The sequence below is a fragment of the Pectinophora gossypiella genome, chromosome 2, assembly GCF_024362695.1.
Source record: "Pectinophora gossypiella chromosome 2, ilPecGoss1.1, whole genome shotgun sequence".
Lineage (NCBI taxonomy): Eukaryota > Metazoa > Arthropoda > Insecta > Lepidoptera > Gelechiidae > Pectinophora > Pectinophora gossypiella.
In genome coordinates, this window is record NC_065405.1 from 12,201,260 (window position 1) to 12,218,769 (window position 17,510).

Below are 17,510 nucleotides of genomic sequence, written 5' to 3' on the forward strand. Positions count from 1 at the left end.
CGTATTAGGCCGTCTATAATGGCCGGGCCTATCGGGAGTCTCATATCCCTGATTTAAACGCGGTAAGAACCCGTTATTATGTGTTGTTATTGTGTGTGTGCGTGTGTGTGTGTATGACCAAAAGAAACGTATCAACTTACGAAGGTGCAAATATCTGTTGATCCGGCCCTAATAACTTGGATCCTTCCCAGAAGCAGTCGAGGGGTGTGATGATGGCGCACGGTATGATTCCGTCGAATATCTTCTCTATGTGGTATGCTTCGAAGTCGGGTATGCTTGGGCTGTAGCACAACTGTTTGAGGTGCCATTCGTTGTCAAACATACGAACTGACACGCGAGTTGCTGCATGCACCACCTGTGAAAGAAAGTACCTATTTAGTTAAAAATTGAAGTATATAACCCGTGCGAATCAGGTAGACATATCGGTCAAGGAGGATGCATAGCAGTGGGATGTCATGTTGCTTTGTACAGGTTTACTGACACCCGTAATGGACCCAAGCCACATATTGTCAGAAATAAAGCAGCCACTCTTTATACATATCCTAATAGTATAGTGACAGTCCAGAACTCCGCCACGTTACTATAAATAGTTCTTATTCTTTGATGATCATCCAACTAAATGCTTTTTCCAGATGATAAGCAGCATAGAACATGCTTTTCTACCGTTTGTCTTCGCTACTGACAGTACTGAACGTGGACTTTATGTAAGTATTATTGCAAAACACAAAAAAATGTTTCACCTTGAGGTGCTCTAGTAAAGCGCCGGCATGTAACAAGGAGACGTCCGGGTCCTTAGCAGTCTGGATGATCAGCTGATGAGTAGAAGATTCTACTTCCCCTAGCACCTCCGCTGTGTACTTCAGTTCTTCTTCTAGTCTACCGCCCTCTGTGGACAAATATGAAAGCTATTTAAAACAATTGGAAAAACATCCGGAATACAAATAAAATCTTCACAGTAAGTACTAGTTTTGTTTGAAAAGTAGATAAACTCAAATATTTTTCTTAAAACAATTGACGATCATTCAAAAAGTACCGAGTAATTACTTTGAAGAAAAGAGATTTTGTTTTAATTTTATACATTTTAAAATTGGAACACCGTAATCACTCAACAAAGTAATTTAATTATTTTCGTGTTCTTTCAAATTGTATTCATTTAGGTGATAGGTACTTTGTATGAAGTTTATAAGATGGCTATAATTTAAAAGCGAGAGTGACGTCGCATGCGTCGAATCAGCGCGAGTGAGTCGAGCCCACGCAAAATAAAACACGACACAGTGAGAAAACATGTTCATAAAACAATATCCAAATTAGCGAATGTCACCCAGGCCAAAAGCAATTATAGCTGTAGGTATTAATAAAAATGCAATTAATTTCGCATTAAAACCATTTTTTGCTGAACGTAAATGTGAGGCGAGTCGCTTGCATCGGTTCATTAAAATAAATCGTGTGTATAATGTCGCGGTCGTTATGGCGCGGACGTCTTAATTAACTTATTCTTGTACTACTTGTACCAACAAAGATAATGTCCTGCTTGCCATTTCATTTACATACAAGCTGACAACAATTTAAGAATGCCTTCCCTGTCTAGATCGGTAAATTCTCATGTTTTGTTGTGCATGCTCGAATATAATCTTCTCAACTGCTCGCGTAATTGCATAGTCGTAATTCTCATATACTCTGCTAACACAACACAACATTGTTTTATATACTTACTTATATAAAAAAAAAACAAGAAAAAAAACATAACAGACTCAACTATAAAGCCGAAGCGAAAGCTTCTTAACTTATTCCCTTCCTTTACTAATTCGTTACCGAAACCACTTCGCTTCTAAGAACTAGAAGAGAGGCGGATAACTTCTAAATTTAACTCTATGGCACCCCATCAGCACCTTTGGTTTATTGGAGAGTGTCGACACATTTGTTACGGGATAGAGCGACGTCGACCGCAGTTCACACTTCGGCTTGATTTATGCGAACCACGGCGCCAGCTGTGAGGCTGGCTTAATTAAAAAATGTCACCGAAATTAATGTCAACACGTCAACATAGAATATTAAAGGGGGATTTGCTAGATCTGTTGAAAAACATACACAGATTTTGTTCAACAGTTGTACATACAGAGTGCAGTGGATGATCCGAACAAAATCCCAACACAAAAGCAAACAATATTCTTAATGAATGACTTGCGTACTGAATTTAAACATTTTTTTTATTTCGTGCAAAGTCCCACGTACTTATACCTAAATATTATGTATTTCGTGGTGTGTGTACATAAATACTTATTTCGTCAGAAGGATCGCTAAGGATACGAATCTCGAAGATGTCGATAAATGACAACGAAATGAGTTTTTATCGTCGAGTGGCGACCAAAAGGCCATTTTTTGCAACATTGGGTCGGAACACGTTATCATGGAACGACTGGGGAATTCGTCCCAATTAACACCAGTGCACCACTGCTGATTTATACACCAGCTTGTTGCTCCCAGCTAAATTAGAGCGAGGTGTCAGGAAAATGTATGCTTTTAGAGGCGCTTGAAAAAGTTTCGGATGTTTCAAGGGATTTCGTTCTGCATTTTAACCTACGTTGAATTTTTTTTTGGGAAAAGACGCTACGTTTGTGTACAAGTATTTCTAGATCAAAACTTCATAACAATCTGTAATAATATATTTGAAATCGAGACTACTTAGTTGTGTCTTGTGAGCCACTATTGCTTGTAAACGTTCATGGAAAGCTGTACTTCCATGTTTAAATGTGTACTACTGGGAACTGTATTTATAGAAATATTTCTGACGAGATCGATTTTAAATCATTTCACTGAATAATGTAATGCGTTAAAAGAATGAATGTCCCTCGGTTCGTGTCCTACTTTTAGATAGTAATTATACTATCCCCTTCCTAAGACGCAGGTATAAGAAGTAAAATTTTATAGGAACGTTATTGTCTGGAGAAATATTTTCTCACATATTTTTCATTACAAAGTACCTACCTACATATCCATAATCCGTTCCAGTTACAGTCGATCAGTAGAATGTCTCTTTTAAAGTCGTTAACAGGAGTACTGCTGAGGAATGCCATTTATTTTAGTCGTGATTTATAGCGCAGGCGGCGATCTGCCAGGACAACTCACGTGCAATAGTTGGGATATTGAACTTGCACCAAAATAAATAAAAACAAAATAACTCGCGAAACATTCCACGCAAATTATAAATTGTTGTTTATGGAACATTTGCGTCAAGATTATGGCTATAAGTCAGGTTCAACATTAACGGACAAGACATTTTTTTTAATAAAACAATGGTTTTTAAAATAAAATTTCACGCCTATTATGCAAAGTCGTTCAGTCTTGCCTATTTCTTCGTTTTATATCTTCATAAGTTACAATAAGGTGCGTTGAATGTTCTACGACCACCTGTCCGGTCGTTCCTCAGATTGTACTAATGCTAATGCCAGTAATGCCATCATCGTTTCGCAGAACACTTTGTATGCAAATGGGCTTAATAAGCATTAAATATAACAAAAAGAGTTGACAAAAAAGTTGATGAAGACGTCGGCGAGGCGTTTCGCGGCGATCAGATTTAGTCCGGCGATTGATGTGTTAGTAACGACCTGCGGCCGGCGAAGCCTCGCTGTTTTGGATAATCGTTTCATGTTAGCAATTAAGCCAAAATTTTGGAACAAGGATGATGTTAAAAATAAAGACTTAGTAGCGTTTTAAGTAACTTCCGGCCAAGTAGATACTGCCATATGCGGCAAATCTACAATAAGTCACGTCAAAAAAGTATTAATTTATTTATTTATTTATTTTTATTTATTCGGAATAACAACAGCTAGTTTTACATAAATATTTTAAGTTATAATTTTACAATATACGCCAAAATAGTTATCCACTTTGAAATTTTCTTTTTGTTGAGAGTAGAAACTGCAGAACCAAACTGTCTTAGTAACCCATCCAGCGATCCCATCTCAATCTCTTTATACACTAAATAGATAACTGTGATAACAGGAATTTGGGATCTCAGGGGTATTTAGTCAGAGCTAGATAAAAAACTTGATATTAATATACACATACATACATACATATACACATACATATTCACACACATACTTACATACATACGATTTATATAAATAACTAAAACATTATTAATATAGGTATATATACCTTGAATGAACACATACAAACTAAAAAATATATATATATAAAGTAAACCCGATACAGCGAACTTACCTATACGTTAGGTTATTAATAAATAGGTAGTTGAAAACAAATATTGATAAAGCCTGAGCAAAATTAGGTACCAATAGAAGACAGTCACGAGTATAAGTTGTTAAGATGAGGTTTAAGTTATTTGGTTAGATTGTTTGAGTAAAAGTTCAGCTATATTTTTCATAAACGTATCTTTGGTACCAATAAAAGGGTCAATAATATCAAACATATCATTATATATGTTAGCAAGACGAGTGAGCACCGCATTACGACCATACCTGGTAGTGTGAAAGGGAGGGGCGAACAGTTTCGTGTGACGCGTACGGCGCATAGGCGCGCTCAAGTATAAGCCTGAGAGGAGGTTGGGGCAATTCAAACGGCCACGTATTACATCGAATAAAAAACTCATATCCAATAAGAGACGCCTTTCTTCAAGTGATAAAAAATTAAAATGACGACAGTTATTTTCGTACGATTCCGCTATTGATTTATTCAATTTAAATTTATAATTTAGATGTGAAATGAATTTCTTTTGAATTCGCTCGATGCGGTCAATATGTGTAGCGTAGTATGGCGACCAAATAGGACTAGCATACTCAAGGATGCACCTTACATATGCAAAGTACACCACTTTTAAACTTATTATATGTTTAAAAGGTTGACAGGTTCTAAATACGAAACCTAGGTTGCGAAATGCGCGACTGGTTATGTTATCAATATGCTGAGTCAAAGACATTTTAGAGTCGAGTAGAACTCCTAAATCGCGAACCAACTCGGTCCTCTCCACCACAACGCCATTAAAGTTATATTGGAACAATGTGGGCTTCTTTTTGCGCGTAAAGCTAATGCATTGACATTTATTAATACTAAGTGTGATATTATTTGTTTGATAGTAATTATATAAATTATTGAGGTCATTTTGTAGTAATTTACAGTCATTTGGGGATTTGATAGCCATGAAGATTTTTTTATCATCTGCGTACAACAAATGGTTCGCACTATTAAAACTGTTGTAAATATCAAAGATATAGGCGTTGTAGAAAAGAGGACCGAGGTGAGAACCCTGAGGTACACCTGATGGAATCGAGATGAAGTCGGATCTGTGGCCACCAAGAACTACTGATTGAGAGCGATTGGAAAGATAAGAGGTGACCCATCTCAGTAAGTCACCATGTATGCCCAGTGCTTGTAGTTTATTCAGTAAAATGATATGGTCCACACGGTCGAAAGCTTTTTCGAAGTCCGTGTATACCACATCGACTTGTCCACCGTTCTCCATATGAGAGATGACGTAGTCCGTGAAGCACGCAAGATTTGATACCGTAGAACGACCCCTTAGAAATCCGTGTTGTGTATCAGAGATGCCTTTAGTAATGACTGGGTACATACAGTCATAAACAAATTTTTCAAATAATTTAGCGAGAGAACTCAAAATTGATATCGGGCGATAATTTTCAATTTTTGATTTAGCAGCCTTTTTATGTATAGGGATTACGTGAGCTTTTTTCCAAACGGTAGGAAAAACGCAGTCTTTGAGGGAGCGTCGAAATAAGAGAGTGATTGGTAAGGCCAGGCTTTCTGCACAACGTACAAGAAAAATCGGAGGAACTCTATCATATCCCGGACCCTTAGTGGTGTCTAGACAACGTAAAAGTTTAACTACGGTTTCAATATTAACATTTATATCGGACAATACTTCATTATGCCAATACTGAGGGACTGTACTGTAATTGTTGCCTGAAGGTTTGACGAAGACGCTCTCAAAAAACCCACTGAATGCTGTACAAATCGATTCGGCATTGGTGAACTTATCGTTCCCTAAAGTAAAAATATGGGGGTAGCTCGAACCTCCTCTTTTCGATTTAACATACTTCCAAAAGGTTTTAGGAGAGTTCTTTATAAGTTTCTCGGTATTTTGTGTAAAACGTTCGAAGCACTGAACCTGCAAACGACGCTGACGAGTCCTCAGTAAGGCAAATGTATCTCGGTCTCTTGGGTTATTAGTCCGCTTCCATTTTTGGTGAAATTTAAGTTTTTCACGAATGATTTTAATTAAAGACCCACTGTACCAAATTGGGAAGCTGGTATTTCGAGTAGAAATTGGGACAAAGAATGCAAAACATGTATACAGCTTTTCATAGAAGACGTCAAGAGCATCGTCCACTGACACAGTACTTAGAATATCCTCCCAGTCAATATCCTTTAAAAATGTATTAATTGAGGAATAGTCACAATTGAAAAAATTATAATTAGGTTGTTTTTTTTCTTTAATAGATTTTTTTCTTAAATTGAATATCAGGCAAATTTATTTGTAAAGCTGGGTGGAGGTTATCCAGTTTTGACAAAGGGGTAGTTTCTGTAACAGTTAATGTCATGTTACTAAAACATAGGTCAAGGATGTTGCCCTTTGAGTTAGGAATACAATTAAATTGTATAAGTTCAAGATAATATAATTCGTCGATAAACTTCATAGCAGCGTTTTGAACTTCGATGGTACCTTTCTGCTGAATTGAGTAACCATTATCGTCAGAATTCCAACGTATACATGGTAAATTAAAGTCGCCTAAAAGTAAAAAATTATCCGTTGGGTTAAGGTCGTAAAATCTTGTAAGGCTATTTTGTATTATATCCAGGCAAGAGGGAATCAAATCAGATTCGGGTGGTAAATATATTACAATGATGTTGAGGTCACCGCTTGACCCCACCCTCCCCCCGGGTACACTTATACATACAGATTCGACATGACTGCAGTCACAAGACCATTCGTACCTTAAAGAGGCGCATAGATTACGCAACACGCAAACCAAGACACCTCCGCCTGTTGATTTATTTGTTGAGTTAAGGTCACGGTCACAACGAAACACGTCATACCTGGCATCGCAAACTTCAGAGTCCAGAATGTCATTTTGAAGCCATGATTCGGTGATACATATGATGTCATAGTTATTAGATAAAATATTATTGTATAATGATGAGCATTTAGTTCTGAGGCCGCGTACGTTTTGGTAAAAAATACTTATCTCAAAGGACTTAGCCATTTGTAATAAATGTAAAGAAAGTACACTTTAAACACAGGCGTAGTATGGAAGTATAGGTAACTTCTTGAATAAACTCGGGTTTAATATAATACTTATGTACCGTTATGATGTGTTCAAAAATAGTTAATGTATATTTTTTTAAATATATAAGTATAGCAGTATAAATAATTAAGTATAGATAAAAAATAATATTATAATTATTTGTACAACATAATATAAATATATGAATAAGATATATACCTCTAGTTAATATCGTACATAAAAATATAAAGAGATAAGGTAATAATATAATAATATGCTCCGACTTACCATACATTCTATTGAGAAATATTACGAAGAACACTACATTATTATGGTAGTTACATGCAAAGTATGAACTAATTAATTGATAAGGAAAACATATCTGAGACAGTCAAGATATCTTGACGAGATCACTGGATGAGCGAATGACGAACAAAGGGGAAGTATCGTTTTTTCTAGCGAATATTTTTCCATCACGAACCCAGAGGTATTTGAATTCAGCAGTTGCCTTTTTCTTTCTGCGTGCTTGTAGGTATAGTTGTTTATTCGATGGAGTCAGATGCTCGTTGACATAAATATTACTTGGCTGGCCAGAGACTGTAATGCCGATATCTGATGTAGTCATTGTTCTTTTTCCACGTAAACCGGAGATTATTGAGTCCCGAAGTAGACGACTTTTTAGCTTGACAATAATTTTCTTAGGTTCGGGAGAGATTTTCTTACGGTTTTGGGCTCGGGTTATATACTCAACTTCCTCATTTGTAATAATAACATCCGCATACTTAGCCATTTTTACCATGTAAATAATCAGGTTCTCGCCAGCTTTTTCCGGAACTCCGGAGATCTCCAGGTTCTGAAGACGTTCTCTCTGAAGTATGTTATTTAAATCAGACTGTAAGCTTGATAATTGTTCATTCTGAGACAAAATATTTGATGAATTTGTCTGCGTATTCATTTCGACAGAATCGACGCGCTGGGCGAGAGCTTCGTGTTCGGCGGACAGCACGTTCTGTCTATCATTCACCAGCTTCAACTCCGATTTAATATAGTCGAGATCGCCTTTTATGTCAGCTTTCAATGACTCGTGAAGGCTGGATAGTTTCGATTCAACACAAGCTTCGAGATCCAGTTTAAATGCTTGAAATTGGGCAGAAATCCCTTTAGTGTACCTTTCTAGTATACAGTCGACATCCACCTCTTCCCTGCCCCGTTTATTTGTACGGCGTTGGTGATTCACAAAGTCCGTGTTCACTAAGTTTGATATATCCGGTGAAGAGGAAGATTTCGCAGGTGATCCGGAACTTTCCATACTTGTTCGCGTAGAATTTAGTAGGTATGTATTCGCAATATAAAATAATAGAGGAGACACTGACACGTTATCGCAAATTTGACAGCTTGCGGAAAGGATCAGCGGTGCGGAAAAGGGACAGCTGTAGCGTGACTGAGCGAGATGAATTATTAAGTGCGAATTAAATGTACAATGCACTGCACAGCAATATGCACCCTATTCGCGACGGATAGATTACAGTATGTATCGAATGAAATCAATTAAATCGTCAAGAACTGCAGCAACACGTCCACTCTCAACGGACGCAACGGACGAAAAAAAATACTTAATTAATACCTAAGTAAATGAATTCAATGACCGACGAAGAACAATTTCATTACCGAGGTTACCGGCTGTCTGTGTCGTGTCAGGGGCGGTCAACCTTCGGTAATCGTGCACGCTAAACATAGCCCGTGCCGGATATTGAGGATTATCATAAAGTGGAATGGGATCGCGGGCCCGCACACCGCGCCTCTATTTTAACACCTACAAACCGTGGGCCGACGATTTACGATCAGCCAGTTCGATGTGGATGGATTTAAGTACCGATTACGTAGGTATGAAATATAAAGGGAGTGCTTGATGGAAATTAAGAGCAATACGTATGAGCTTCGGAGTAGGTAATCGTAAATCTACTAGATAAACAAAGTTTTTACAAACAAAAAAGCTGCTAGAGTGCATCTATAGTGAGTAGCATTCCAATTGACCACCTGTAGTGGATGCATTTAAATGTAAAGCATGCATAAATACGAATGCGCGTTCAAAACATAAAATAAAGAGTAAAAAAGCTCGGCGGCGTGTAAGGGCGGGCGGAAAGCACGGAAACCGCCAGCGTAGTGTGCAAGGTCACGCGAGGTTATCGTAAGACGTTTGCGCCCGCGCACTCACTTTCACGCGGCGCCGTGACATAGTAGCGCGGTGTCTTTCATCTAAGTACTCCAAAATTTGAAATCTAAATAGATTCCTACACAGGTTTCAATTTTTTCTTACTCATTCTTAACTATCAAAGTCCTATTGCGTAACTCTTAACGATCCCCTCTTGACAACACAATGCGTAATGATTCCCCGAATGGTACCTAAACCTGTCAATGTATAAGAGCAACAGTCAATGCGAATCAACCTTTTATTGCATTCTCGATGCGTGCGCGCCGATAATGACAACATTTCTACTCGATGTGGTAGCGGGCGATCAGTGCGGACGATCGCAATGAATGACGTGGCGGGCGCGGCGCGGGCGCGGGTCTGCACTACGTGCGCTGCGCATGTGGTTGTGGCCACCCGCGCGCGCTCGTCCGCGCCGTGTGGTCCGCCGGCCCCCTCTACCCCCCGCACACCTCTATGCAAATTAGCCAGCGTAGACAACAGATGGATGGCGGAATAAACAAACCGCATCCTTTGCGGCCGGCGCGTCGCGGAAGATGTTTCAACTCTAGCGACATTGTTAGCAGAGCCATTCTTAATCTTTCTCTCATACATAAGCCATGATACTTCCTCGTGCATAGGTGGTAACCAAATTAGATATTACTATGTTTCAAGCACAATCTCGAATGACCTGAACATTTATCTTATACAACCATAGCTTGATATTTCTAATAATATAGATAGGTTTCTACATAAAGTGAGTATAAAAATGATTCATTGTACCCACCTACACCTATTGTATCAGTTTAGTTCGAAGTTAATTAAGTGAAAGACGCAAGAAAAGTTTGAAGAGTTAAGACTTGAAAACAAGTTTTTAGTAAGTGAAACTAAGGCGGAATGAAGAGAGGAATCCATAACATTCCGGTCACGGTCGCTATATCGTCTTCTGCAGCCGGTTTTGAACAAAAACAGCGCATGCCGGAGGTCCGGGCCGCCGTGGCACTGACTGACAAGTGATCCTGGCGAGTACCCTGTATCAGTTACAAATAGCTCTCTGATACCTGTCGATACTTCGTTATACACTTGGCCACACTTTTATATCACAAACTATTTCTCAACCCATAGCTCAGATTAAAGTAAAACATAAAATTTTACAACTACCATTACTCATTATGTATTTCGAAATCTTTGAGGAGATATCATGGGTATCTCGAATATTAAGTACTCATTAAGAGCTACTTTAAATTATATCTTTAACCATAAATGATATTTTTCTTTCTATAAATGTTAGTGTAACGTCTTTTGAGTTCGTCAATAATAACATCACATTCTCCACGCTGAATAAGATGTTCGACCTTTTATAAGTTGCCAGCATAAATTGAGCCCTTCTCTATGCATGTTACAGGTCACGAATGGAGAAATTTCGTTCGTGGTTGGGTTCTAACCATAAAAGTTTTCTGTGCATTCACTTTAATGCACGTATTTGCAGCTTAAAGCATGGAGATAAAGTTGAAGTTTCTTTCGTATATAAAGCTGAGGCAGACCCAACGCACAGCAAGGCGTCTCTATACAAAAGCGGACCGGACAATCGGATCCCTCGTTTTTTGTTAGTCAATAGAAATGTTATACATTTTTTTTAGTTTTATTGGTCGTAATTTCACGTAGGGATATTTACGGGCGGCCGCGGGCCACCTAATTAAGTTGTTAGGCGACTTCGGACCTTCGGCTTTGTTTAACAGAGGGGCTTTGTACTGCGATAAGATTTTGTGAGGCTGTTACCTTTCAATATATTTGTATTGTTTGGACAGTAGCCGATGACTTAATATAAAATGGGCATTTCAATTTCTTTTGTTTTGTAGACGGAACTTTACAGTGGAGTTCGTCTTTACTTTTCGGCATTTTATCACGTACCTATACGCACATAAAATGTGTTGATAATTACTTTTTCAACAAAGTAATCCCTTCATTCGAAAATAAGGCAACGAACGTCGATGGCACTACATTGTATGGAAGTTAATGTTGCAGCTCGGTGCATAGCGACAGGTGGTCCGAAATCGCTCACTTCCTTTTTGCAACGTCCGCGTTTTTCAATCTGTGCTACGTGAGGGATTTAACAGGAGTTTTTATTTTTCAAGTATGTATATGAGTATACATATAGTAGGTACATAATAAAGATAATTATAGCAGTGTATTAGATAACATGAGGAGCTCGGTGGCGCAGCGGTAAACGCGCTCGGTCTGCGATTGTCGAACTTAAGCAACTTTCGCAAAGGCTGGTCATAGGATGGGTGACCACAAAAAAAAGTTTTCATCTCGAGCTCCTACGTGCTTCGGAAGGCACGTTAAGCCGTTGGTCCCGGCTGCATTAGCAGTCGTTAATAACCACCAATCCGCACTGGGCCCGCGTGGTGGTTTCAGGCCCGATCTCCCTATCCATCCATAGGGAAGGCCCGTGCTCCAGCAGTGGGGACGTTAATTTTCTTATAGAAATTGAATTTATAAAAATCCAACCAATTATAACTGTCACTATTTATATAAAAATACACCCATCACTTGTACAGTGTAATATATTTATGGGATGGCGTTTATAAATTCACACAGTTGACGTTGATAACGGATGTTCCACACTCATCTTCTTCCTGCCGTTACGTCATCGGATCTCGTACTAGAATGACTGACGATGGGAAATACCGCATCTATGAAGTTACATCAAGAGCTGCTTGATTTTTTTGTTTGTTTAATTTTGAGCTTTTTGGAAATTGGCCTATAAGGATTTCTAGATTTTAGGATTTTTCTATTCCTATATTCATAATTTGTATCTACTGCGGATAGATAGATTAAAACAATTAGCAAAACCCCTCGATCTTGCTCGACATTTGATACTTTCAAGAATTAAAAGTCTTGGAAGTTTAAAGTATAAGGTAGGCTAGATAGATAAAATACTCTAATGAGTACAATCACACATCACAGCCACACACCACACCACATCACACCTTTACTTATTTATCTACTTATTACTTATAAGCTTTAGGACAAATTTCTTAATTTCTTGAGTGTAAAAATGTCTGGTTAATTTATAATGCTCATTATTTCTTTATTCATAAAATTTGGGACCACCCGTGTTTGTAAAGAAGGAGAAAGAAAAGACCCTTTTGTATTACAATCTCTGCCCTCAAGGACATTTGCTTATACATTGAATACAATGCTCGTTGTAAATTACGTTTACAAATACTAAAAGTACATTTGTTCTATAGTCATGTTGTATAATTTACATAAGTAAGTAGGTATATTTGATTTGAAGAAATAAAAGCTCGGGTGAAGCGTGGTGCTGAATCTTATCATCATCTCCCTAGCGTTATTCCGTTTTTCACAGGGTCCGCTTATCTATTAGCGGGTCCGCTAACCTAAGGATTTGACAGGTCCGGTTTTTAACAGAAGCGATTGCCTCTGACCTTCCAACCCGTGAAGGGAAAACCAGCCCAATACAAGTTAGGTCACATACCTCCGAAAATGCATTTCTCGGGAATGTGGGTTTCCTCACGATGTTTTCCTTCACCGCTGAGCACGTGATAATCATTTATGATTTAAACATAAATTCGAACATAAATTCGTCAATCATTGGTTTACGCCTGTGCTGGGTTCGAACCTGCGACCTCAAAGTGAGAGGCAAGCGTTCTACCAACTGGGCTACCACGGCTACCTATATTTTAAATGAATTCATTAATTTGCGCCGCTGTCAGCACCCTGGCAATTACGCGTGTGATGGTAGATTCGTCATAAATTCTTCTTTATTGCACTGCATCGCATTATTGGCTATAAACATGTTCGTCGATGAATATCAATGAAACATTGAGTTGAATAACTTAGCCATGCTGATGTACTTGTAGTCTACTATGTACGAACTTCTTTTTTATGTATGTTGTAAGCGACAAGAGCACCGCAGAAAGACGACAAAAAAAACAATACACGTATAAAAACATAAAATCAAAAATGACATTTCATGACAGGCCGGAGACCAGCCAGTCGCTGCCCAAAATAAAGAGTTTGCGACACATGTAATAGGCTAGTTTCCAGCTAGTCAAATCAGTTACTTTTTACTAAACGTCAAAACACGTTATTTATATGAAAAATTTCACTGTGACGTCATAGAAAAACGTGACAAAATGTCGCACTTATTATTACATTTTTCTTGATTAAAATTCATAAATAAGTTAAATAGAAAAAAGAAAATGTTTTCATCAGAATTTCACAATTTTTCTTGAACCTATTACACGACCCAATTACGGTTGGTTCCCGATTATTATACTTACCAAGCAAAAACTCATTAAGTATAATAAACACATTTTCTTCTGTGTTTAATAATTCTAATAACGTCCTTTATTGTGTATTTCTTCCGTGTCCTGCGTACAAGATGGCCCTCTAGGACAATGGAAAGTTTCGTTTTGGTATCAATTTGTCATTCGTTGCCTAACATTATTATCATTTTAATTCGACAGGATGTCTATTGGCATCAAAGTGGCCGCCGAACGCTAAAGTCATTTGTAATGAGCCTTAAAATGTTGCTAAGAACTCATTTGCATCCGCTATTGTCTTCCAATAAAAGCTATTTTTAAATACAATTAGGACATTGAAGACCAGAATGCTTCCTGATGGTTTAAAGACATTGATGCCTAAATATTTATAATGTTTAACACTTTCACGGACAGAGATCATGGGTCATAATAGGTAATAATGACACCTTGGGATCGGAACGTCATTAGACGTTCTGTCCTTGAAAGTGTTAAAGGTGTCAATAGAAATATCTAGTCTTATTAGGTTTACGAACCATATAAACTTGCGGAATGATAAAACTATTTGGTCATTGTTTCAGTGCAATCAAAGATGATAAAATTTTTGAGTATTTATTCTGAATCGTTTATCAGAAAACGCACCCTGGTTTGAATTATAAAGGCGCTTACAATTATAATAAACCAGCGTCTTACACCTAAGAAGCAATACAAGCACGAAACAATTTTAAAACATACACAAGAAAGATTACAACACAATTGCGCAATTGTTCCATGACAACCTGTCCCGCCGTTAGGCTTTCTGTCTAGCAATCACCAAAAAAGGCGTAATGTCCATAGCTGTAAAAACCAAGGCGTCGACGTGGCGTATTTTTAAAGTGCACTGTTGTAGGGTATGCGGGTCACGGGCGTCACCTCAAACGGAAGCGGCGCTGCTCCTACATTGGTATTCCACCATGCACAAACTGCCAGACCTGATCACGATGTGCTTTTTTGATCGTCGACCGATAAAAACTCAAGCCTCGCCGTGAAAACCAAGTGGGCGTCACGTATGAAAGTAGGTGTCGCGCCCGTACCTGCTATCTCGAGATTGCGTTAGGTACTAAGGCTTGACCACTTGCCTATCTGTACCCTGGTAGCTATCGCTCAGAGGAATCTCAATATGTACGGCATTTTAATGTTGTTTATAGAAATTGTTTTGTTTGTGCTTTGTAAACTTTAGCTCCTGTTTTTACTATTATAGTCAGTGCTGTGTGCGTCCATAATAATAATTGGCAGGCATACGGCAACTTTTCTTAAGTTTATTTTATATTGTATGTTTGTATGTACTGTAAGTGATGAGTATACCTGGATCTAGTTGATATTTTGGTCCTATACCAACAATATTACAGATTAATAAGGTTTCTAGTGGAACTATCGCAACCCATGAGGAGAATACGTTGTGAATTGGCCCTGATTGTTACGAGGGTGGCCTGTTGTAGCGAACTATACGCAAACTATATTGACTGACTCTGTGAGCTAGAATAACAATAGGCACGTGTCAAAAGAAATATTGTATCTATAAGACCTTTGTACCTACACTGGAGCAATAAATCATTTGAATTTGAATAGTAGGCGCAATTTTTAAAGAACTAGACGCCCACATTAGGCCTTATTTTGTACTCAATATGCTCAACATTCGCCATCAAAATTACGTATAGACTCATTCAATAATTCGCCTTACACATTTACGTTCTAGCATGGGGCGTGTTAGGACAGAGCAAACAAATGCATAACCCTTCTTTTTGCTGCAGTCGGTTAATAACAGTAGGTAACGCTTACCAAGAAAAGGGCTTATTTGATAGTCCTCACACGTACCACGCTAGAGTGCAAATAGTAAGTAAAGTTAATAAAAGTAAAGAACTGACCTTGCACCCAAAGTTGATCGACGCGAGAGTGTATCTGCGCAGACTTGAGTCCGACGCAGAAGGTGGAGAGCACGAGGATGGCGACGAAGAGCACCTTCCCCGCGTCCCCCTGGAGGAAGCAGCCGAGGATGAACAGCTGCTCCTGCAGCCACGCGCGGATCCACAGCGACGACCGCCCGCCTTCGATGTTACCCTGCACGGACAACACCTTGGTCAGAATATCATATGAATTACATATAGTTTCTATTCAGTCAAATCAGTTACTTTTTAATTAAGGTCAAAACAAGAAATGACTATAGATTTTTTTTATTAAAATGTACTCCGTGAGTACCGTGACGTCACAGAAAATCGTAATAAAATATCGAACTTATTGTTACGTTTTTCTTAATTGAACATACATACACATACATAAACTCACGCCTATTTCCCACCGGGGTAAGCAGAGACTATAGAATTCCATTTGCTTCGATCCTGACACACTTCTCTTGCTTCCTCCACATTCATCAATCGCTTCATACACGCACGCCGGTTCAGAGTAGATCGTATTGAACCTTTTCTAAGGACATCTTAATTGAAATGAGTAAATAAATTAAATAAAAAAGAAAAGGTTTTTATTAGTTTTAGTCATGTAGTAATTTAGTCAGTCTTATTTTGTTTTAACTGCGATACCTTTTACTAAACGTCAAAAGAGTTTTTTTATGAAATTTGTATAAAAATACAAGACATCATCAATAAGTTCATTAACCGTTGTCAAACCTCAAAACTTAATATACTTAGATCGTAAATAAGTAAGTGATATAAATAAATGGGATTGTTTTTAGATAATTCTAGAATGACGTGTACTTATAATATCTTCAAAATAAAATGTAATAATTAAAAGTAAAAAGAAAACCTCCCAGTACGTATCACCAAAGTTTACATTAGTTATCGTGGAGGCGGAGAGATTCAATCTTGGAGCGCGCTTCGAATCAATCATCATCAGTCATAATCTTCATCAGCGTGCTACAATCCTAAATGAAAGGGCTGCAGGTCAATTTGTTGAAGAATTGACCGATTATGTAATGTTGTTAAAGGGCTAAAGGAGTAAATTGCGTGCGTTAATTTTGTAGGTTTATTTTATTAATCGAAAACTATTCTTAGGAATTTATTAAACTTTTTTGATAAATAAGCAAGGATTACCGATAATTTGGGTCAAAAATTCGATATCAAATGCCTCTTTAAGAAAATTAATTATCAGGACGTGACTTATCGTAGTTTTGCCTGAGATGACATTAACTCACATTATCTCACCCGCTACAAAAATTAAAGACGACAGGCTCAGGTCTGTGGCCGGGGGTGCCCAGTTGAGCGCTCGGGTCGGCTCAGGGCGTCATATTTGAATCGTTGGAAGAATGAACGCGTCGACCACGCCGGCGGTCGGTATCGGGGTTCTCAAGTGTCCGTAAAAACATTTACTGTTATTTATTAAGTTAGATTTTAAAAAATAAGAAAAAGTTTAAACCCATTGCCGCGAAATTGGCGATAGCAATCAAAAGGGACAGCGAATTACTTACTTGTTTTCTTACCGCTTGATCTGCCCACATGATTTTAAAACACGTGAGATTATATGAAGTAACGTGCAATTCAAATGGAGTAATACTCTCGTGTTTCGCATTGAGAGTATGCTTGCGTTCATGAACAAATATTTGCCGCAAGAAGTACAGCCATGAGTAATATCATGTACCAACTTTAGAGCCCTGTCGCACTATCATATTTAACATTTAATGAGACTTACGGTTTAATTTGCCAATAAAGTTAATGTGACATGGTATCAAAGTGTATACATATTAGTACTCGTGACTGTACATGTTTACAACGTGCAGGT

The 17,510-nt window shown here is 38.1% G+C and overlaps 1 protein-coding gene across 1 annotated transcript in view; it reads right to left on the reverse strand.

The window, feature by feature from the left end:
• LOC126372795 (protein patched) overlaps nucleotides 1–17,510 on the reverse strand; it is a 33,609-nt gene that overhangs the window by 8,073 nt on the left and 8,026 nt on the right. Inside the window, exons 2-4 of the mRNA XM_050018697.1 lie at nucleotides 15,647–15,839; nucleotides 741–886; nucleotides 141–355 (exon numbers count right to left, since the gene is read on the reverse strand). Of these exons, the coding sequence (XP_049874654.1) occupies nucleotides 141–355; nucleotides 741–886; nucleotides 15,647–15,839 (554 nt within the window). The remainder of the gene's footprint in view (nucleotides 1–140; nucleotides 356–740; nucleotides 887–15,646; nucleotides 15,840–17,510) is intronic.